The 24,427-nt window shown below is 40.3% G+C and overlaps 1 protein-coding gene across 2 annotated transcripts; it reads right to left on the minus strand.

Annotated features, from left to right (window-relative positions):
* Positions 1 to 24,397, minus strand: RBL2 (RB transcriptional corepressor like 2). Of its 2 annotated transcripts, XM_080636746.1 has the most exons (23): positions 24,073 to 24,200; positions 23,090 to 23,300; positions 22,300 to 22,430; positions 20,936 to 21,136; positions 19,235 to 19,299; positions 15,084 to 15,212; positions 14,040 to 14,200; positions 13,875 to 13,939; positions 13,005 to 13,191; positions 11,049 to 11,215; positions 10,227 to 10,336; positions 9,452 to 9,555; positions 8,950 to 9,087; positions 8,310 to 8,474; positions 7,645 to 7,756; positions 6,761 to 7,033; positions 5,977 to 6,251; positions 5,191 to 5,367; positions 4,899 to 4,970; positions 4,403 to 4,520; positions 3,236 to 3,438; positions 2,653 to 2,817; positions 1 to 1,743 (listed from the first exon to the last, which is right to left on the minus strand). In XM_080636746.1, the coding sequence occupies exons 4-23, from the start codon at positions 21,112 to 21,114 to the stop codon at positions 1,573 to 1,575; spliced, it is 3,036 nt and encodes a 1,011-aa protein (XP_080492872.1). In that variant the 5' UTR covers positions 21,115 to 21,136; positions 22,300 to 22,430; positions 23,090 to 23,300; positions 24,073 to 24,200; the 3' UTR covers positions 1 to 1,572. The 2 variants fall into 2 exon arrangements, with proteins under 2 accessions (XP_080492872.1, XP_080492871.1); XM_080636745.1 differs by lacking the exon at positions 23,090 to 23,300 and having other exon boundaries at positions 24,073 to 24,397.
* Positions 24,398 to 24,427: the final 30 nt, after the last annotated feature.

Raw genomic sequence — 24,427 nt, forward strand, 5'->3', positions numbered from 1 at the left:
GCTGTCTTGATATTTAGGTTTTGCACTAACTGGTGCTTGAGGGCCACTGCCTGTTTCTGGCTGTGCACACACGCTGCTTTTTCACAAAAGAACATAGAATTGGGAGCTTATAAATTCTTTATTGAAAAATAACTTGCAATATTTTCATACGAAGTAAAGTAACTGGTATCAAGAATTGTCTGACGAGTTCATAAATATTTTTACAGAAACATCTACACGATTTCTTAGCTTCAGCCTTTTTGTTATGCAGGCAAGAACAAAAGATGCTTTTATTTTATTTTAACAGAATTTACAGCGGAATTAAGTCCTAAATTTTCCCATTATTCAGAGGAGTAGGAATTACTTGTAACTCGGAGCTTTTAATTTCTGCTTACAAAACCCGCTAGAATATGGGTGGGCTGCATGGTGCATTAACAGCACCCCTGTGCCTTGTACACCAATGGTAAGGAGTCAGTGGGTGAATGGTGCTGATTGCTGGTGTGTTTAATGCATCTTAGAACTATTTTAAATGAAACTCACCAGGAAGTCCAGTGGATGCACCGCTTCCTTACCCTGCTGGAGTAAGCCTGATTTACTTCATTTAAAAACCCAACCCTGCCATTTAGAAATAAGCGTTTCCAGAGCTGTACACCACCGTCCTCCTGCTGTGCAAGCGGGGGGCAGCTCCCAAATTCCTGGGAACAATCTGGAGGCACATTACAAACATACAAAATTCCTTGACAAAAGCCAGCAGGCTGAGTGCACTGCAGTGATTCTCAGCGCCCTTCTCTGCCACAGGGAGCTGCAGGCTGCCCATTGGAAAATAAATATAACAGTGAGCTCGCTTCACTGCAGAGCGTGCTGCAGTCAGCCTTGGAACAGCTATTCATATGGAGGAGAAAGTGCCATTGCCAATGTACAGCCGAAGAGATCTGCCTCACAGGCGGCGCTAATGCTCACAGCCCAACCCTAAGTGCTGTCTGCTGCTCACAGCTCAGTCCAGAGCATTGCCTGGCTCAGACAGTGTCTGACACTTCAACAGCGGGGTGGCTTTCAGAGGCACAAAGAACATCCTGACTATGGAAACAATCCAGCTGGAGCTTCCTTTGGGTCTCCAACAGGCTATTCCCCATCTTACCTCTTCAAGCTGAACTGGACTTTCCTATGGATATCACTTTTAAGTCATTGGTTTTGTGGGGGTCTTTATTTAAAAACAAATGCACTGCTGAGCTGGGTGGGACCACTGCACCCAGATCTGACACATGGTAACTTCCCAGTCCCAAGCTGAAGCACTGGTAAAAACAGGGTGAGAGCACAGGTCAGAGCAAATGTAGGTAAATACCTGCTCCACGGTAAAGAGTGGAATTAGGGGTGTGTTCTCCAAGCAAGATAATGCTCTTCACTGCTCTGCAGCCAAGGCCTAGTGCTGGGCCACTTGCCTTGGGGTTGGCTCAGGCATGGGGCAGAGGTGAGCATGGCTGAGGACATGTGCCATGGCCTGGTGACCCCATGTGCTGGGTGACACAGCCTGGCTGGTGGAGCTGCAGGGAAGGACGGAAACAAGGAAGGAATACCTGTGCTGGAACACTGGGCTCAGTGAGAGCCTCGGTCATTTGCTACGTCTTGTAGCCGCCTTAGCAGAGCAGTGTGATTCTCCTGGCAGATGCGCTTGGCTGGTGCTTCAGTTCCATCTTCCAAGAGAATGCCTCTCTTCTTCGTTGGAGTTTCTCCAGTTCTAACCATGCTGTTGATTTCCTTTAGCCTCTGGACGGAGAAGGGGGGAAAAAAAGTAGAATTAATCTCTCATTATTGTGACTACCTGAATATAAGGTTAACTTGTTTTAACTGCATTACAATGGGGTCACATATGCTTTGTTTCTGGAGATCTACATTGCACACAGTGCTTCCTATGACAGACCAACCTTCTTAATCACTGTCCTGCTCTCTCCATTACCAGAGTATGCTGCTGTCTTCCTCAAGGAAGTCTGTTGTTTCAACACATAGAATCATAGAATGGTTAGGGTTGGAAAGGACCTTAGGATCATCTAGTTCCAACCCTCCTGCCATGGGCAGGGATGTGTCACTCTAGACCATGTCACCCAAGCCTCTGTCCAGCCTGGCCTTGAACAGTGCCAGGGGATGGAATGCTGACAGGCCTTCCACCCATACTTATGTTACCTTATACCATAGGTACATGATTTCTATGAAGACTGAAGATGCTTCCCAGGGAAGATTTATGCTTCGTTCGTGGTACCCAGGGATGATGGGACACATTCCCCTGGTTCGTCCTCTCATGGTAAGAGCTGGAGGACGTTTCCCCCACTAGGCATGTAAGAGGACATGACTGTACTTGGTGTTTTCTTTGGATAGTCTCCACACCAAGGAACCCATCTGTCACCTGAAAGCAAAGGCTACCGTCGCTGGCCTCCTGAGTCTTTCTTGTGTTGCAGTACAAAGAGTAACACTAAAAAGTACACAATACTCATGGGCACCTAATTGCTTTACAACTTGTTAGATGCCTGAATGGGCAGTTGGAAGAGGGTCAGATGAGAAAGCATGTGTTACACCATGTAAACAGAATGGTGCATGGCACAACCTTCTCCAGTTTCACTACCACGAAGAAAAGGTAGAATTAAGGATTTACAAAAGCAAACTAAGACCCTTCGGCCTCACCTTAGATGGGCTGCTGCTGAAGTAGTAGAAGATTTTCTCTTGAGGAGAGAGCGCGGACTCATTTTTGTGTGGTGAGATGTACACGGGGTATTTGTGGGACAGCTGCACACGGCGAGGGGAGCCCAACCGCACGAACGGGTAGGGTGAGAGAGGAGGGGAGTCGGTCTGCAGAGAGAGGGAAAAGCACACTGCAAAGCACAGCTTCTGTGAGGTGGTCACTTTCAGCTCTGTTCAGTTTTTCCAACTGCTGTCACACCATACACGTTTAGAACAGACCTAAGCTGTGTCATGTTATTTGGCCAGATTGGTGGTTTTTGGGGTTTTATTTTTGATTTATTTTTCTAATGCTGTCTGAGGCTGGCAGCAGACACTGTTCAGTGCTGTCTATTGCATACAGGAGGAAACAGCTAATAGGGGCTGACAGTCTTTGGTGTGTTAGCAGCAGAGTGTGTCCTTCAGATGAATTGATGTCATAAAAATACAATCTCTGGAGTTTGTTTGCAGTGGAGTTAACTAAGAGCACTTCACTGCAGTACAGTAAAAAAAAATCTCTTAACAACTGAAAAGCACAGAATTTACTTACTGCATTTGAGGTGTACTTCAGGGCAAATTCTTTGATCTGCTCGATATAGATGTTGTTATAGAACTGTATAAGGTCCCCTCGCTCCTCCTCCTCGGTGTCACTGTTGGCCCCAGTCAGCCGGGTTGGGGTTGGGGGGGCACTGCTGGGGTGTGGGACAGGCAGGGTGCTGCTGGATCGCATCACGGGGCTGGAGTCTCTGCTGCCTGCAATGAGGAGCAACTCCTGAGCTCAGTCACATCCCCTTCACTCACTCTGGTCGCCTCCATCCAGTGTTCAGCCCTATACAGCCACTGCCTTCCCCAACCCTAAATCACAGCACAGCAACCCTCAATCCAGTCTTGTCAGCATCAGCAAGGCTGATGTGGTTCCCATAGCAGCTTCCCTTCAGAGAAGCAGTATCAGCCCCGTAACAAAGCAGTGTGGTGCTGAGGACATGTACACAAGCACATTTGATTTCTAACTTCTTACTGGATAAACAAGTGGCTCTTCTATATAAGCTCAGTCTCAGTATTAGCAGAGCTACAACTCCACATTTGTGCTGCACTTTTAACAGTAGCTCTATCTTGTTGCAAATGGCACCATTTCAAGTTGGGAACAGTATGCTTTTTTTAGCCCTTAGTACCTTGAAAACTGGTGGTAGGAATAAACAGTATTACTTAATTAGCTTTTCTTTACAAAGGTTAACTAAAGGAAAATGTGTGGGTTTGAATGTCAAGGAAAAGCCTCTGCAGAGCTATCAGATGTGCTGTGGGTGCCTGGTTTTGTCTTTGTCTCTGGAGACAGCCAGCTGCTGCAAAAGAAACTACTGCAGCTCCATGACTGTGGTAAGTAAAAGAGTACCTGTGAGCACAGACTAGCACAGATTTCCTTCCTTTCTTCAAAGAGGTGTTCTCTGTACAGACTGAGCTCCAAGAGCTCAGGCCAGCCACCGTGGTAAACTCTACAGGGAAGCGCATGTGGTGATGGATTCCAAACCATTAAAGTGGTATAACACTAACCCTGAGTTACAACAACTCTTACACAGTATCAATATATTCCTCAATTGTGTCCAAGTTTAGCAAAGAAGAACTGTTTGGGATTGAGTGACACAAAATCCAACTCTTACTTTATACACACAGTTTTGGAAATGGAATTAAACCCAAACTTCTAGACTTGGGAATCACTCACTTCTTTCCTTATTCCTCTCTTTACTTCTGTCTGTAGGTGAGTTCTGCTGGCTGCTGCTGTCACTGCTCCCAGAGTGGCGTCGACATCTCCTGCCTTTTATCAGGACACTCCGATATACCTGCAGGGAGAAGGAGGAGCACAGCAAAGGGAGGATGGTCAAGTAGGCAGCTAGTACTCACGAAACAACTGTTTGCATGATACATTGGCTTTTTAGAAACTCATTATGGTATTGAATTACAGGGGAAAAGACAACCTCCTGAGAGGAATGTATCCAAAAGGCACTACCTCTGCAATTTTAAGTGAAGCTATTTTCTATTTTAGGTTTAGTCTCGCATGAAAAGCTTTCAGTAGTGCAGGATTTTGGATCAACTGCTGTCTGGTAAGAATGGCTCACAGTCTGCAGTCATTGAATGCTCTTACTTCAGAAAGAGATCCATTCCTAAAATAGACCCAAGGCATTTAATAAACCGTGCTGTTTAATATGAACTGTACTTACATGGCTCTTGGCTTGTGGTTGCGTTCGATAGCAGCGCATAATGTTCTGAAAGGATATGTCCTCCTTGGTCACCTATGAGGAGAAGGACAGAAAAGGTTAATGATTTTTCTGTGGGTGTTTTTAGTAGTTTGGGGGTGGTTCTCTGTGATGTTTGGTTGGTTTGGGGTTTTTTGGTTTTTGTTTATTTTGGTTTTGTTTGTTTGATGGTTTGTTTTTTGAGGAATTGTAATGTTTGGAACAGTAAGTCTTAGGCAAGTATTTTGTTTGTTTGGATTTTTTATTCACACCTTACCTTAGCCATTATGTAGATGGCACACATCAGCAGCTGATCCAGGTGTCTGTCCATCATGATTTCAGGGGAGTGTACCAAGGAATACTCAAAACATGTCCAGATCTTTTTCCGCAGCTCATCGGATACATCAAGTTTGACACAAAGATCTCTCAGGCGAACGCTAGCTAAGTGGTACACCTGTGGAAAGGGAGACTGCTCAGGACTCAGCAATACAGCTTTTCCCACCCAGCTCAATAGCAGTTCAGACCTGCACACACCCTGTAAAACTTGTGCGAACGATAAGCCAAAAAAAGAGCAAAATTTTTTTCCTTTTTTTTTTTTCCTTTTTTTTTTTTTTTTTTCTTAAAAGAAACAGATGTTCTCAGTTCTGGAATTGGTTCTATGAAAACCTTTGTTTTAAGCTTAAAATCTGAGTTGTCCTGAGCACAGGAGGGGCACTGTACAGCCTACAGCAACTGCTGTGTATTTCATAAAACATAGTGTCTCAAAGGTCAATTTCTTTCTTTTGCAGAGCCTTAAAGAAAAAGGACACCTTCAAGTACCTGCTGGATGCGTACAGAATCTACCTCACAACTATGGTCTGAGAGTCCACTCCTTTGCTAGTGAGAAGTTGCCTGCATAAGAAAACTACTCTCCAGGTATGCGTATGGATAGACAAAAGGTACAGATTAACGTTGAAATGGAATATTCTTTTAGTAGTAGTAGTAATAATTACATATTTTAAAAATCAGTGAAGACTTGCCAAAATATTAACTTAAGCAAAGCACAAATCAGACAGAAAATTACCTTTCTAAAGAAGAGTGAAAGCGAGCTCATCTTCCGTGGCCTGACGGATGTGGCAGTGGCAAAGGGCTGGGTTTGCCTTTGCTCTCCAGGAGAGATCTGCTGCACGGTGACCTGGCTGGGCAACTGCAGCGTAGCCCCTGTCACCTGGGTGTTCAAGGTACCTGTGAGCGCCTGGGCACTGAGGGGCTGAATGGGGCCAGGGACAGCCTGAGCCTGGGTACCCACATTTACCTGGACTGGGAAGAAAGTTATTCCTCCGCTTTCATTGGCGATACCTGTAATTTAAGGAAAAGAGTCTGAAGTAAGAGCAAGTTGTGGGTGGCTAGGTGTTTCTGGATAGTTATGGGTTTGTTTGTGTGTTGTGGGGTGGTTTTTGGTTTTTTTTTGGTTGTTTAATTTTTATTTTTAAATTCAGTATTTTATAAGCAACTAATTTTATCAGTTGCTTACAGCTATATATTTAGTACCTTATACATGAAATTGTTTCATCAAAATACTAGAAGATAATGAAATTGAACCAAGTTTTTTTATATTAATTCAACCTCCATCCCTTGCCAGTTCAGGAAGGCAGGCTGGCTGAAATAACTCAGTTCTAGAAGGCAAACGCTGGCAGTGAGAATATCCTTGTATACATGTTCTAACTTCTGCTCATCTATTCAAACAGTTTTTCCGCAATTAGGAATCCTTTTTCTCCACTGGTGTACTGTTCCCCCCTCCTCCTTACTGTGTCCTAATACTCTGATGGGAGCAAGCTCCAGTAATGCTATGGTAGCTTTTCTCTCACCTTGTACTGGTATTGTCACGGTTTGCCCGTTGTTGGCGGTTACGGTAGCAGTTGCCACTGTAACCAGTGTCTGGCCAGGCACTGGAGTTACTGACATCGCTTCAGGACTCATGTTCTGCACAGGCACTGTATTCACCATGGGCTGTTGGGAAACTCTCACTGGAGTGCCGCTGTCAGAGGTATTATCGTTATCTGCAAACAGCCTTCTCCTTGTAGGATTGGCTGTAGGTGAGCTGTATCTGTCATACAGGGTGGTCGAAGGGGATGAAAGGCCTGTGCATTAAGAAACAACAAACACACACACACATATATTTAACTCTTGTTGTATAATCCCATATTATACAAATACATGACAGGAATCTAAGGAGTACCAAAACATGTCATGCCCAGCAATTCATGTCTTTCTTTGTGCCTTACAGATTGCTTTTAGAGATGACTTCATCTCAAATAATACTGTTTCGTATTTTTCTAAGCTAATGCATTATGTTTTATTTTTCAGAGAAAAGGTTTGAGACTTCACATAACTAAATATGTAAGTGGAGCTTTGATTGTGGTGTTAACAGTAAAGCAAAACTGTTCAAGTGCTACCGATAAGAACATAAGTAGCATATATGCTTAAGTATTATTTAACACATATATATGTATGCAGATATACATGCTGTTCATATACATAGCTTTCTGAAAACAGCATTTTGTTCATGCTGAAATTAATGAATGCATCACATATCTATGTGAGCTGAACTAGAAATGCCATGTACAATGTATCTGCAATTAACTGTACCTTGACATTAGAGCAGATTCCTTGCTGTACACCACTTACTTAAATGAAAAATTAAAGCCATGGTTTAAGAAGTGGAAGTATGCTATACTTTCAAAAGCCTTACCTTTCCCTAGTCCTCCAGTTTCAGCACGGACCTCACTTATTCGTCTGGGTGTCAGCGGAGAACCCACAACACTGTTCCCAGCAGATCTCTCAAAATAGTGAGGTGGCATTACCTACAATACTCATACTGTTAGTAGAGTGTCTCTACCACAGAGTGACTACATAACACATTTTTAAAAGCTTCTGTACTACCAATTCTGAACAGCAAAACTGCATGGAAAAAAAAAATGCTGGAAAACTTACCATCAGCCTAACTAAAACTTTGTAGCTATTGTTCTACTTGGGAAGATATGGTACTGTAACAATCTTTCTGTGACTAAGATTAAAACTACTTTTTACCATGTTTCCTCTTGTTTAGTAGCCTCTTCAAGCACAAGTGACTGGTCCAGACCTCCCCTCCTTGGCCATTTTGTTCCCTGTTCTGTTACGCTGCGCAGATACTGGGTGATAATCACCTTGGCTGCATTTCTGCATTTTGGCCATCTCTGTAGTGCTGTACATGAATAAACCAGAGCACACTACACTTCTGTGTCCTCAGGACTGAGCACCTTGTAGGGTGAAACTAAGATTTGGACATACAGAGCCTCTTCTTCAGGGTATAACGTCCTCTCTCTACTGTCCTGTCTGAGTGGGACAACTATGTAACACATAGAAAGAAGCATTTACCTCTTCACAAGTAGGAACCCTGTTTTCATTATCTCTGATTCTGTCCCACACTATGGATTCTTGTTTCCAGGCCATGCTTTCCAAGATCTGCTCCTCAATATGATTGAGGTGTTTTACTACTTCCCGACAAAGGCCATCCTCTGCTCTGATGAAAACCTCTATTACCTGCAAGGTGGATAATTATGATCAATGTAATATATATGTTTTATGCATTTCTTCTTGCAGAAAGATCTAACTCTTGATTTTCAAGGAAGAGGAGACTGTTAGAAACATTAATGCTGCATCACTGTGACTCAAGGAGATGCTAGCTTACACTTTTATCAGAAGACAGATAGTTGTATCTTTCTAAACGAAAACTTCACTTCAAGCACTATTGCAGAATTGCTGCAACAGTAGCTTATGATACAATGATAATCCAGCAATTACTATATGGATACAGGGATATTGCTGCTGTGTTAAACTGCTAACACTGTGTTAACTGTTAAATGTACTGAACTCCAGACTGCCTCCAGAGTGTCAGACACTTGTGTAATATTTATTCATTATGGGACAAAGCAAAGCTGAGCATGAAGGGTTAGTGTGTACATTAACATGACTTACTCATGACTGGATAAGCATTTCTAGCTATCAAACACTTTACCTTATAAAAATGATACACTGGAATGTCAAATATTTCAGGGATGAATGGGAAGTTTCCAGGTGGCTTGTAGGTGAAGGTAATGATCTCAAGGCAGCATGCCAGCAGCGATCTATGAAACACATCCTGCTCCAGTATTGCCTGCAAGAGGGTTGCAAATTTTAATCCTTAATTTACAGTGTAACTATAAAATAAAAAAATACTTTCTATTCTTCCTCAACAGCGAGATTATATAGCTTACTGAAAGAGATCTTATTTGATAAGAGACAGAACAGACTCCAAAATGAGGCATCTTCAGTCATTAAAAATATCATGTATCTTTATCTTTACACACACAAATGATTGTGCAGTTTTCTTCCATTCAGTATTTCAGAGATTTACCCTCATTCAGAGTTTCAGAGATTTAACCTAAATTTACAGAGCTGTATATTGTGCTCTACACTTGGTTTTCTTTTCTGTAGGTCCAACTTTAGAAATGAGGTACAATTTGATTAGTTTTCCTTACAGATAAGTCAGTGTCTCCCAGTCTCTTCCTCTCTTGTTCAATGATAGACTCCAAGACCTTGAAGTATAGCACCTCAGCACGACGAAAATGCTTACTAGCAACATCTGCAGGAATTTTAAGTAGGAACAGTACTGAGAAATGCAATAAAAGAATTACATTCTATATCTTAAGCTACAGAGATACAACTATTTAGTAGTCTGGGTGGACTTCTGTGCTGCTGTGGCTACAGTACTTTCAGGACTAAACCAGTTAATTTAAAGATAACTTAGGAATCCCTCTCCTGTGCTGGCACTGGCTCCTGAATGCAGAATAACTTTTTACTAAACTCAGATTTTGATGATGACACCATCTATAAGAACAATCCCTAACATTGCTCTAATCTACATATTTTAAGCTAAGAAATATGTTGGAAAGTATACTTAAATGGATCCAACTTGCTGTAGGGTTTGTAAAGACTACAAGTAATTACTGTCACAGAAATCCATGCCATCACAATTATCTTTATGTTTGATCAAGAAGGTGCTCCCCTTAACAGTGCTTTTCATTTCTTCTGTAGAACTGAAAGTATCATCAAATTCCAGTGATTTAAGCTAAGGCTGATGATAAATTTGCATGCAGGGTTGAAATTTGCAGAGTCTCAATAATACAGGAAAAGACAAAAATAATAGAGAAGACACTTGTGCTAAAGCATAACCTGAAAGGTAGTTACAAGAGATTAGTGTACTTACTTAAAAAGCATTTAAATTCTTATCTGTATAAGTAAAATGTTTCCCACCTTTGGAAAAATTACTGAATTCTCCTTCAGCCTGCATGCTTTGGCAGTATACTTCATGCATTTCTTTTATTCTGTCGGCAATAGATTGAGAAGGATCTCTGGAACATGACCTGAAAATAAAAATATGGTCAACATACTATTCCTGCTAAGAAAAAAACAACCAATAAACCACCAAACAAACCCAAACCTGTAACTATTTTTACAATATGATGAAAGTTTGAAACTGTAAATATCTTGCAGAACAATACGAACATACCCATAGGTGCCCTAACTGCATCTGTACTGTAAAAGGGCCATAGCATATTATTATTATTGTATACGCATCTTCGGTAGTAAATATACATCATATGTAAATATACATATCTTTTGTTGATCAGGGTCAAATATTTAAACATTTTCCACATGATATAAAAATTTATTTTTAATACATTGTACCAGAAGCAACAGTTTATCTCCATGAAGAATAAATTTTATGTTGCATCTCCTACAGAGGGGAGCCATTTGCTAGGTGGTGAGATTTGCTAAGTAGGAAGAAGAAAAGTCTTGACATTTTATATTAGTAGTTTGTTGTTAGAGACGCTCAGAACTGCTGGGTTTTAAATGTGGTATGTTTTTACAGCCATGAGTCCCTTAAGGTCAAGTGTATCTAAATAAAGAGAACAATGTCCTTGATATTTAAATATCTCTCCAGGTCCTATTTTACTCCATAGCCTTTCAAGACTGACTCACATTTCCAATCCCACTGTTCAGCATTAACATTTGCTATTAAAACTAAACTTTTTTAAAGAACAGGTTTGTTTGGTAGCTAAACATCAAACTTACCTGAGTATTTGCTCCAGATTTTCACTGGGGGCATTTTTCAGCCCTGCCAGCATCGTGTGAAGGCGGCTTAAGCTGTATGTTGCCATCGAAACAGGTGTCACATACGGGTTGCTCTCCTTAATATACTTGCGGCCAGTTAGCGGGGTTGTAATCCTGAGTGATTTGGACTAAAAATACAAAAAACTAAGCATATAACTGTCAGAAAAATTAAGACACAGGCCATAACCACAGAAGTGTCAGTCTGCAGAATTCTTACCCCGTGTTAGGATATATGTGTGGGAAAAATGGTTGAGTATCAAACAGCCCAAACTAGTGATGTCTCAGAAAACAGCCCTCAGTGACAGGCGTGTCTGTATTGAGCAGTACTATATAAAGGTGAACAGGGAGGATGTGACCTCACACTGAAATCCAAGTACTGGGTGGGAACTGAAACAACCAGGCCAATCAAAAAACCCTAAACACCCAGCAGTCTCCTCCTAACCGAAGGCAGGTGTAGCTCACAGGGAAAGTGTACTGAGCCAGGGTTTCCTTTCAGCAGGTTTAATGCTTAATCCTCCCGATTAGCATTTTAATTCATTTGCATCAGGTCAAGCCATCACATCAAAACTATTTAACATCAAGGATGTTCCTTAAATGCAAACCCAATGCATCTTCTAATTATCTAACCATACAATCATTTAACCAAGAGATATTTTCCTTATTTTAATAAATGCATTACATTTTGCTGTCTTTTTACCATGAAGTCTAGCTCCCAATGCTCCTCCTGTTTTTCCTCCACATTCCTAAGTGTGGTTTATTTCTGCTTCCACATCCTGCCAGAAACATGGTTCCCCCAGCCCTACGTTGGACAGCCAGAGTACGCAGCAGCCTAAGCACTGCAGCCGCAAGCTGCTGTGTTGTACAGGCCACCCTGTGTCAGCACGACAGAAACCTACATGAGTCTGGCACGCAGCACAACTTGGTGGTTGATTATTTCTTATAATAGATCAGCAGCGAAGAATTAGCTATTTGCATTATTTTTGCCGATATGGTTACTCTGACCTTTTCTCTCTAGAATACTGAAAGCCATTAACCAGCTCTCCCTTTGGAAAAAGATAACATACCTATTCAGTGACCTAGGCTGTTTCACCCTTTTGCCCTAATTGTGCTAATACAGCTTACACCTTTCTTTATGTGCCTGTCTTGTCTCCTTCCTCCTTTAAGAGAATTTTTCCATGTGTCAGAATATTCTGATATTCTGTTTTCATAGATATACGTGTCTGCATTCTGCATTCAAAGCCAATGCCTGGTTTTCGGAAGCTGCTCTAGTCACATGGAGGCTCTGGTAACATTATAGGTCTTCTTCACTTTATCATTCTGAAATACATAGTGTTCTTTATCCTCCCAAAGATCGTATTCTGTGCTACTTTATTACTCATATATAAAGACATATCTGTGTATCACGCTTGTAGGCAAGTGGGGTGAAAACCATTTCCTAATGCTTTATCTAAGGCTGTGAACAGATGTTAATAGTTACACCTGAAGGACATTTGTCAAAAGAAAACATGGCTTTGCATGTGTTAAACAAGCAACTGCATATGAGACAGAGATGTGAGAGAGGGGAAGCTGCACAGACAAGTACAGAAAGCCCCAACAGCTGCAAGACAATTCAGTATTGCTAAACAGTGTGGAGAACTGCCTCTCCTATTGTGCTTGAAAATCTTCACCTAAAGGTCCCACTTTAGATAATTACTTAAATATTCTCTATAGTGGATTTTATCAAAGCAAGCCCAAATGCATGGAGAAATCCCATCCAAAACCCCCAAAAGTAAACACTATTTCTAATCAATTACAAAATCTAACTCACCTTAAACTATAAATATAGTAATTTTTAGTAGCTGCTTCTTGTGATGAAACAGAGACTAACTCATTTTATTCTCCATATAAAACCAGCAGCACAAACCATGTGATACTCACCCTGTCAAAGTGCTGCTGCAAGTTATGCTTCACTTGTACTCTTTCAGCTGTTTCTGTTCCTGAAGCTGTATTTAAGCACCTTGTGAGAGTTCCAATTTCTTCATCTGCATCCTCCCCAAGAAATATTCGCTCATCGAGATTTCCTACTGACAAAACATACTCCTCGTAGGCCTTGTTGATGGCTTTGCTACAGGAGAAAGGAAAAGACAGATACAAACCCCTTTTTATTTAGACAGCATTTGGTCACCTGCTTACTGATCAAACACAGTTCCGGCCTCCTGAAGTCTACTTCAGGACTTCTTTTAACCCTGACTTAAGCATTGGAGCTCTTTTGAAGTCTACAATATCTTCAACATAACAGTGACAAGAACATTATTTTCCCATTAGATCTGATGGCTTTCTAGTCAGTAAAGCTCCAGGTGGAACATAGTAAAATACTGAGAACATATTTGTCCTGAAACTCCTCAAAACTTGCGCAGCAGCACATAATCAAAAACTACGCTTAATATTTTCATACCATTTAAAAGAAAGTAAGTCTTACTCACAAGCATCTCTAAGTTTATAAAGAAAAAAAATGTCACCAAACCCATTTTTTCCCTCTCACTTGTCACTCATTCAATGTGCCCCCATTGAGTTATACACCAAAAAAATATGGAAACACAGAAAATGAAGAACAAAAGAAGAAATCAAGTAATACCATCCTGAACAACCATTCCTCTTTCAAACAGACCTGTAATAATTTAAATACTCATTCATATGAAAGTCAACTAGTTGCTACTACTGCTGTTGAGACACAGATCGTCCAGCAAGTGCAATGTGCTATGGCATAGGGATACTGATGCAAGCCAAACAACAACTCCAATGACTCACAAGCTATCTCCAAAGTTCCCAGGATCAAGAAATCCAGTCAGATTTTCATCTTTTCCTTTCAAAAGCTGTAAGACAATGAAAAAAAGGATGGACATTTCAGTTCCTAAAAATGTTTTGAATGATCTGAAGAGAAATTTTTCTACATCACAAATTTAATTGGCCAACCTTTTTGTCAAAAAGTTTCCGAATATATGGCTTCCAAAAATGTTCTTTTATGCCTTTTGCTTCTAAAACTAATCCGTAATGTAATGAACACAGTTTTTCAATGATGCAGGGAGGATCAGATGATACTTTATAATCCTTACTGTGAAAGTCTTCAGGTAGACCTACGATTAAGAATACTGTATTATTTAATTCTGTAAATCCATAGCCTGTTTCCTTATTAAACTTAAATTCTATGCTGTGTAGTTTACACAGTGTGAAATTAAAATAAGCTAATTAATTCCCTTGAAAGAATTATTATATAATGCCCACTCAATTTGATAATACTGTCAAAAATCAATTTTGAGTCAGAGATCTAAAAAAAATAGATACTGAGTGATAAAAATTACACGTCAGTTCTAATAGAAAGTTGATCAAACACTTGTGAACTGTAATATTTAGTCAAATAGATTTGAGATAATGGTCCCAGTTCACATCCAAACCACTACAAAGCAAATGCAAATACTGTACAGCACTGAAACTGAACTCTTAAGTCTGGAACGAATTACATCAGAAATTCAGTGGGAAGTCACCAGTCATTTGCAGTTGTGGTTATCAAATCAACCTACATTTCCATTCTCTTCAGAACAAGAACAGCAGCAATCCAGAAATGAGAAACAGTCACACTCTTTTGAGCACCGGATCTTCCCCACCTGCTGCCTCACAGGAACTCTCCAGTCTGACTGTCCCTAGCAATACTGTGCCACTACGTGCTCTTTCACTGACACCAAAATGTCATTAACTGGCATTTTTTACTTGGGAACTCCCTTCAATGGTTAATTGCCATAGTAAATTAAATTCTTAACTTACTATATTATTAACAGAATTCAGCAGTCTGTTATGCTACAGGAATAGAAATTCGTATAGCCAGATGCAAAAAACCTTAATTCCCACATATTTCAAATCAATATTGTTGGATTTATTCTCTACCACATAGATTCATACTCATCTCAGTAACCTTAAAAGTTGTTGCAGACTTTAGACAAAGACAGGTTTTTTTCAACATACCGTTAAAATTAGGGTTCAGAAGTTCTTTACGGTTTGGACACTGGAGAGCATTTCCATACACTAGATCCAACGCACACAACAAGAGATGGTAGGAATTGACCAAGTCATCACTGATCATAGGAAAATTACCTTCAATATTAGAAAGACATAAACCATTAATTAAATTAGCATAGATTTAAAATTCTTTTAACCAAGAAACTGTTGATATTTGTATTATAATCAATAACAAGAGTCTTGGAAACACAGACTTTGGTGACTGTAAATATCTAGATAGAAACGCAAGTAGTAAAGCAGACACAAACTTGATAAAATGCAGCAAATACAATAGTGAAATACTTTTGTTTTCAGGAACTGCAGCAATTGTGTAGGAACTCATATACATAGTTTTGAAAACAAACCTCCCCAAAACATTGATAAACATGATATTGCAGACTCCCTCATTCACAGTAATCTGATAATTCAGTGCATAAATAACTTGCAACAGCATGAAATGTATTGTGCAACTGCCTCAGGGGAGAAAAAATTGTTACCCAAACAAGCCCCACAGTCTGGCAGTGCTACATCCTTCAGCAGATTCTTACTCTATCTGCCTGAAGGAGAATCTTGTTCTAAAAGTGTATAAAGGGGAAGAATGTGCTACGACTGAGACTTGTCTTTTCCCCAATTTTGCATTGTGTAAAGTGCTGCAAAGAACTGTAACTTTTGTCAGGCTACACCCTCATGTCCAGATATGCTAGAACAAGTGCTGCCTCTCCTTCAATTTCTCCCATTCTCCAGCATGAATCTATATTTGACTCAAAGTCATGAGATTATTTCTCTTTACCAACCTGTTTTCTTTACAAAAGTTTGGTGGGGGCATGCTCATCATAAACAGTAATAAATCTAACTTTATTTCTCTTGTGCTTTACGAAAGAGTTAAATGGGTATCTCTCATTTGGTTTACAATGTAGTTTTGTTTCATATAACTCTAAAGTGTTTTTTATTTACTATTTTCCTGTAGAAAAGAATCCTTGTAACCTCTTCACTCTCTTACAACCTTTCACAAAGATTATACGCAGATTCATTATTCTCTACCATTTAGGTTTATGATATTCCTTTAGAGCAATGGCCATAGCTAAAAATAGGATTGTAAAACAAAACTGTACCATTAATGCCATAAATCACAATCCCATGAATTTATATGCACAGGATGATTTTCTATCACTCTTTCAATACTAATAACTTTGCTACTCTTTCCCCTCACCCCCCAGGGATGATCCAAATAACTTAGCTGAGCCCACTATGAACAGGTTTAAATCCTTGAAGGAATCTATCGTATTGTAATAAACTCACTTAGAACACATTAAAATGTATATATAATTAAAGAATCTTTCTAATTTACTGTTACTTTTCTACCAATAACATAGCAGTTTGTTCAAATTTATCTTCAATTTTCCAATTCTATGCTTGTAAAAAAAAAAAAAAAAAAAAAGTAATTTCAATGCAGATAATTGGAACTATTTAAAATAATGAAGTCTACATGAAATTTGAATCAAATGTACACATTTGTCAGTTATTTCCAAGTCATGAAAGGTTAAAAACAAAACAATGGAAGTCCTAAATACAGTAGCAAAATTTAATCAATAAAAATCTTCAAGTAACTCACATAACACAGGTTCACTTTCATAACCATTAAGTCTAGCATGGCAATCATCACTGTCAGTACAAAATCTAATTGCACAGTACCAGTAGTTTCATACAAATAATTAGTGACATTTCAAACAGGTTACTACTACTGCCCTCCACAACCTAGTACCAAATAATAAAACAGCTAAAGTACTGTTAGCCAAACCTGCTATCTTACTTCGCAGAGTACACCAGACATACGAATGAGACTTGCACTTTCTGCATCTGAGAAAGTGAGCACAATGATCTTCAGGCTTGCAGCAACATCAGAGACAAGCCTGAACTTGCCACTGATGTGCGGTTGCTGTGATAAGCATTACTGCCAACCCTAAAAACACAGCAAACAAACCAGGAATGCTTAATGCCTTAAATGGTTGACACTTCGTTTCCATTTTTGTGCTGACACATTTTAACAAATTTACCACTAGTCACTAATTTTAAAGTCTGTAATTACTGTAAATTTCCTTCTTGTAAAATTTAATTGGATATGTTATCAAGATGGCATTCTCTACAAAGTTAATTTGTACGCCTGAAACTGCTCACTAATTAACATGTAGTTAGTTGGTCATCTCGTTACTCAAACATATCAGCCAATAATTCAGCAATAGGAAGGCTCCTGAAGACCCTTTGCACCTTGTCAACTCTCCAATCAACCCAAAGAAATGGAGATTTTATAGAAGGGAAAAGCAAAATCTTGAGTTTTCAGACTGACCTACTTATTCTCTCAGCTGCCTAACTGTGCTGAAGAAGTCCTGACTGACTGGAAATAAGAGTACAGTACTAACTCTCCTCTGGATTCAGTGGATATGAATGGGTATTTCATACTACTGGACAGAGCTACTCTGGACGAAAAGAAAAAAAAAAAAGGAAAATTGTGCTGTGTTTCAGGGTTTCAAGCAACACACCTCTTCAGGAAAAATCTCTCCTCCCCAGTAAAACAGAATTTGCAGCCTATTGGAAAAAGGCATCTTCTATGTAAGATACAGTGTTCAGTACAGCACTTGTGCAATACCACACGATATCTGTACAAAGATGTGATGTTGGGGTCTGATAGTATTGCCAGTAACTTTTCCACAAAGGAGCTGCTGGCAACCCTCTGCAATGTGGCACAGTGTAGAAAGAAAGGTTAATCTATGTTGAACAAATAATATTATTATTTGCAGATAACGCAATACTATGTCAGCCTGCTCTGTCCTATCCTCAAAATCAGCCAATTATGGAAATCACAGCACACTGCAGGGATCTTAGCACCGATTCCCTTTTAAACTGGAAAAAACCCACCCCACCACATACCTCAAACCCAAACCCAAATTCCTTTTATCCTTTTCTTTGTAGAAATTAAGCTATCAGTTTTCTTCTACTAGAAGTTATCTTATAAAAAATATAAAAAGTCTCCGGAAATTTATCCATGGACCTGAATGTACAAAGACTTTCTTTCAGTGAGCAATACAAATCTTGTCTTTATTTCCCTCAAAACACTATCTTACACAGAATTCCCAGTGAACACTCATCCATGCAGTATGCGAATAAAGCCCCAGATATGCAGAAGCTCTTTTTAAGATGCACGTTCTATGAGGAAAGACTTCATACTATATGTGATATGACTAAACAACTTAAGCCTAAAATAGGACTTAATCCTGTTTCTTCCTGAGGCTTTTTGTCCCACCAGTCATTACCGAGGAAAAACTGCTGAAATCCGCTGCTATTCGTATTAGCTTTAAGACTGCTTTTACAATAAAGGTTATAGATATATTACAATATATTGTTTGTTCATCACATTATTTCTACATAGTATCTAGAGGCATATTAACAGAGGATCCCCTTAAGTGTTCCAAAGGATTCTGAGTCCTCAAGACAGTCATTTATATATACACTGCTATGTCCAAAATGCAAGGGAAAAACACCCTTGCCAGACAGGCATATGCAGACCTATTTAGTAATGCATATGTTTATTTGATACAGTTGCTGCATGGTCATTTGTTAAAAAGGCAGGGAGACAAAAAGGCTATTAAAAGAATAAGAATGCTGTCTGTGATATTAGCATGAAGTATTCACATCTAGAATTGTATGATGAATTTATAGTAAATTATAGGAAAAAAAAATTCAGTATGTGCAGTATTCCAGCAAACATAAATATACACCTTATGTTAATTACACCACCACCTAAATATGAATTAACTAAAATTCTAAGGTACTTTTTTCCCTTGGAATTACAGCATAAATCTCCACAACACTGGAAACTTTGTAAAATACTCCACGTAAAAGCTACCAAACTATTTGGACATGCAACTCACTTGTAGTGTGGTAAAATATACAGCTGGGGAAATTAAGAGAGAATACATTCTATCTTCAGGCTGTTCTATGAAGGCCCTTTCTCCATTTCTGAATTCAGAAATGCCTGCACCTAATTCAGTGTTTAAGGACTGATACACGGCAACAAATAACAAACCAGGTTTGTTTTATTTAATCCCTTTCAAATCTCTTACCTTTTGCATGAACAAACAGCAACCAACAAAAATGGAAAACTTCTGTCACGGTACATGGTTGTCGTCTTTTGGGGAAAAATACAGCAAGAAGACAGCCAATAAGCTCAACGAATTAAGACAGATAGAACATCATACAACATTCAATCATTCTAAAAGAAAATTAAGCTTTACTGCAGTGTGGCCAAAATCTTACACCCTTCCTGCAAAAACCTGACTAAAGTTAATAGAAGTACACTGTGCATTGGTTTAGTACAGACACAAGTGGAACCCCAGTCAGCCTGCATGTAATGACCCAAATGTCACTACGACAGACCAACACAGCAGATTTCACTAACACCAGGCCAAGACCTAAGCAGAAAATCATAGTAAATTTAATTTTAAACATGGCTGGCCTAAATGTTTTCTTTTAAGGCAAAATTGTAATCTTACTTCCAAAGAACAGATAAACATCCTAATTTTAAAACTCCAGAAAATGTTTTTTTCTGCTTTTTCACACAACAAATGGTACATAGAGTCAACTGAAATATTTTGAGAGCCAGAGCTGAAATTCCTTCCTCAAAAGCATTCTGAACAGCATAAGCAGGTATATGCTCTTGGAGGAACACATTACACAGTGAGTTGACATTAATACACTTGTCACAGGCAAAACTTTCAGAACTGTGTGTTCACAAGAGTATCGTATCTGTACTAACAAAGCATTTTGTAAAGGGTTTTATACAGTATACAGAGTTTTGAAATACATTATATGATTATCAGAACCAAGTTCCTCTGCCGGTCTTTGTTTAAGATGCTTTCAAATAAAATTTAACTCATTCATGAGACTCCTTCATAAATGAAATGTTTTGCACTTCTTGAAGATCTGTTATTTCTTAATACTGCCACTTACACCATACTAGACTTCCTATTTCACACTTATGGCTAGCAAGTTTGCTTTGTGTTCTTGGTAACATAAAAATCTTGACAAAGTAATCAACTCATCCAAATTTTTTTATTCCGCTCCCCCCACCACAACTGGAAACTAGGCTCAAGTACGTGGATTTAAAAACAAACAAAAACCCCTCCCCTAGCACCAATTTTTATAACTCCATGGCATTCCTTGTTTCCATGTAACAGGTTATTGGAAGTGCTATTTCATATACTGCAGCTCATCTCCAGGACAGCAAGGCATTAGAGCAGCAAAGGCGGCATTAGAGATACGTTGTGTCTAATAACACATTGCTTTTAAAGTGTAGTTGTTTAATGTACATTGTGAAATAGGCATGTCAGCCTCAAAATCAAGTAGTCTTTATCACGTTTTCTCTGTAGGACTGTATTTAGTATTAAATTCTTTCATTCAGGCAAAATCTATTAATGGTGAGGATATTCTTTTCAATTTCTCCAGTGGTTTGTTCAGCCTTAATATTTTTTTTTTTTAATGTAGTCACTCCAGCAGGTTATGTAAAGAATGGTTTAAATGTCAAAATTAACATACACTTCACCCAAAACTTAGTAAGCACCATCTTCCAGCTTAATCTTCAAAATTACTTCATGCCTTATCATCCGAGCTAGCCACTAGAGGGGTTTACTCTTCCAATTATAGAGTAGTATAAACTGTATATTTTAATGAAAATGCACTCGAAATACAACTTACAACCCAGGCAATATCATTACATTTTTGCTCTATTCTGCTCTAAAGTCAGTCTAGAAATAACAGGAACATACCTCTGTTTTCTCCCTCTCTGCTGACGAGGTTGATCTTCTTGAGGATATCTGAAAATGTCCTGAAAAATGGGCTCATATTTCTTAAAAATGACAGCAGAAACAGTGAAGTTTCTCTCTAATCTCTCAGTTCGTTCTCTGAATTGGGCAGGGAGATTTGCCATGTCTTCCCACTTTTTCATCTTGTTAAAAAACTCGATCAAGCTGAAAATAACAAACAGATTAAATCTGAAAGTTCTGGGCTATTTTTGCAGAAATATACTATTTTCTTTCTAACAAAATTGCAATTTCTACTTCCTAAACTACCGGTAAGATGGCAGTACTGCAATCATGATAACATACTCAGAGCCCATCCTTCACCCATAAACATGACAGCTCACAAAATATTTTTAGATCCTCAGCTGATTACTATGTTAAATATGTTTCACAGTTCTGTTTTTTCCTCACAAAGACACAATCAGTTCCAACAGTCAGATTACTCTAAAAGCAGACTTCCCTCATTTTTCTGAATAATTTATTAACTTAAATAGAACAAACTCTGAGTTCTACAATGCTGAGAAGATTCTACAAAGTATGAAAAACCCCTTGAGTTTCAGTACATTTCACTTCATAAATTCGGCTTTCATTTATTTTTCAGTCCTTTATCTATCCCACTTTTTTGGAGTTATTAATCTTTGACACCCCATATCACAGAAATAATTTATCTACATTAAATTCCTGAACTTCTAATTTTTTATGAAAAAGGAACACTTCTGTATTACGTAAATGAACAGCAAAGCTCTAACAGAAAAGCAGATGGGGAGCAAGACTGCATACGAAGATTCTTTTTTAATTTTTATCCAATCTGCTAAATGGTTACAATACAATCAGACTGTTAATAAATACAGTAAATAGTTTCAGGAACATTTTATTCAGTGCTTTACGGACATAAACATTTGATATAAATTTTGTTTATCAGATTCTGACATCACTTTGGTTTCATAAAGCAAGAACATGTAAAAAGTGAAGTCTTCCAAAAAAGTGAGTATTTTAAAAGCCAATTAGAGATGGTTTCTCATGTGAGAAGTTCACACTTTGCACACTCTTCCAAAACAGATTATTTTTCAAAGAAAGGTTTCTTTCGCCTTTAAGAAAGGGAAGTAAATATCTGATTTTTAAACCAGTGTTTTTACAACATAATAATGACCAAATGGAACTGTTCTACTTCCATGGCAATGATCTTACTACACAAAGATTCCAGCGATACAAATTCTATCTTTAAAAGCAGGAAACAAGACAGATGTTTAGCATTTGTTCTCAATTTCTAGATTTCACAAGCTGATAAACAGTCTTTGAGATCTTGTGTTTAAAAATGAGCAAAAAGTTACCTTTGTTCCGAACAGCGCAGAATTCTGGTTAAAGATACGTAATTTCCCTCAGCTGTCCCTTTGCTCACAGTGGGAACTGCTTTTCTGCAAGCCACATACAAGGCACACGCTAGCCAGTGCAGATCATTTCCCTGTGAATTAAAACATCAAGCATCTAAAAGATTTCATTGAAAAGAAAAACATCCTCTTCAGCTTTGCACCCAACATCACGAAAAAGGCCAGGACCGTGTCCTAAATGAATGAAGTTCAAGCAGTGACAGTGTTGAGCTGCTGTTTCAAAGTTATGTTGAGCTACTCTATGATTTTAGCTACAACAAAATCAGGGGCGCTAAACTGATACTTAACATTGAACTATGTCAAACCTAAAACTGCAGTTACTAGTTACGTGTATAAATGTCACTCTTGATCCAAAGTTAACAAAATCTTTTTACTGTGGCTCTTCACCTATCATAACATTCTGTACTGCCTTGGTGTTAAAAAAATATATGCAAAAGCTACAGTTCCTTACAATCAGAACATTCTGCCCTCAACAGACAGCAGAACAGAAAAAACATAGTTTCCATTTTTTTTTTTCTGTATTGCACAACAGAACTGTTACTCAACCTGTACTTCAAGCCAGAAATTAATTCCAGTTAAAACTTTTTAAATCTAATGCTCTCTCTTCGATTAAAAACCAATGTTTTAACTGGAGAAGGCCAGTGAAAAGAGGGGGTGTGGGCACTAGAACACTGAATTCGATGCTGTGGGTTTCTTAGGCTACGTGGTATCCCGGGGCCAGATGAGCACATACTTTAGAGACAAACACAAATGCTCTTTCTGAGCTTTCCAGCCCGTTTCCGATGGTTACAGGCAGAGTGTGACAGAGGCGCTTTCAGGCCACACCACTTCACTTCCTTCCTCCACACAACTCCAGGCACCGCAGGCTCGCCATCCGCTCACCGCCCGTGCGGAGCCTCCTGTAACTCTGCGTTGAGAGCTGCCGGCTCATGGGATGGGAAGCCCTGAAAAATTCCAGGTGACTCCAGGATTTTATCGTAACAGCCGCCTTGATTTTGGAAAACCCACCCGGTAACAAGCATCTCCCGATCGCAGCGGATGCGCCACTCTGGGTTAGTGTTTTGAGGAATGATGTTACAAAACCTGTACGGGGCCGTGTGTCACGTTCACAAAACCAAGTTTGCTGTAACAGCGCTGAAAAGCATCTTACGTGGGCAACTGCACAGCTACTGACAAGCGTTACACTGAGACAACTAAAGTGCTCTTGTCAGCGCAACAGCCGCAAGCAGGACCCCAGCGATACGATAGCTTTTAACACCTTTTCACTGCAGTGACTCAGGATCACGTTATTTTCCCACTTGCAGAGCCGGAGATCGCCGCTGTGCGGCTTCCCCGCACCTCCTGGCAGCGGCAGCCCCTGCGCGTCACAGCTGGGGCCGGGAGCGGGGCAGCTGCGCTCCCCGGCGGGCGAGCACCGCAATCGCGAGAAGCAATGTCCCTCAGCGGCGCTCCCCGAGGCTGAGGAGCCAACCCCCTGCGCTCGGCGGGCTGAGGGCCGCGCCGAAACCGCGCTGCGGGGCAGGGGGCGGAACGCGGCCGCGCTCGGCTGCAGGGTAACGCCCCGACGGCACTTCACAAGGGGCAGTGTGAGGGAGAGGCTACCACGCCTCGAGGTCCGTCCCCTTCCCTCCCCCCCACTTAACCCTCTCCCTCCCGCTGGGCTACCCGCCCAGCGCCGGTCGCCTCCGCACTGCCCCCAGGCCAGTCGCGCCTCACCTCCAGAGTGTAGTTGCGTTTCATGCTCTGGTAGCTGAGCCAGGCCTCGGAGCGGGCGCGCTCGTCCATGTTGAGGCTGCTGCACAGCTCCTCGTAGCGCTGCCGGATGTCCCCCTCCTCAGCCGGCGGGGAAGGGGCTGCGATTCTCCCAATCCCCTGCTCTCCATCCTCCTCCTCCTCGCCCGGCATGCCGCGCCCCGGCGCTAGGGGGCAGCGCTGCCTCACCGCACACTGCGCCTGCGCCACCGCCCCTCGGGGTCGCGACGCGTATTCGAATCCAAACGCCCCCGCGCCGGGCCCCGCCCCCGCCGTCTAACGCGGCCGCTCATTGGGCGGCGGGAGGACGCGGGTCCCG

The sequence above is a fragment of the Psittacula echo genome (genome assembly GCF_963264785.1).
Source record: "Psittacula echo genome assembly, chromosome: Z".
NCBI classification, from domain to species: domain Eukaryota; kingdom Metazoa; phylum Chordata; class Aves; order Psittaciformes; family Psittacidae; genus Psittacula; species Psittacula echo.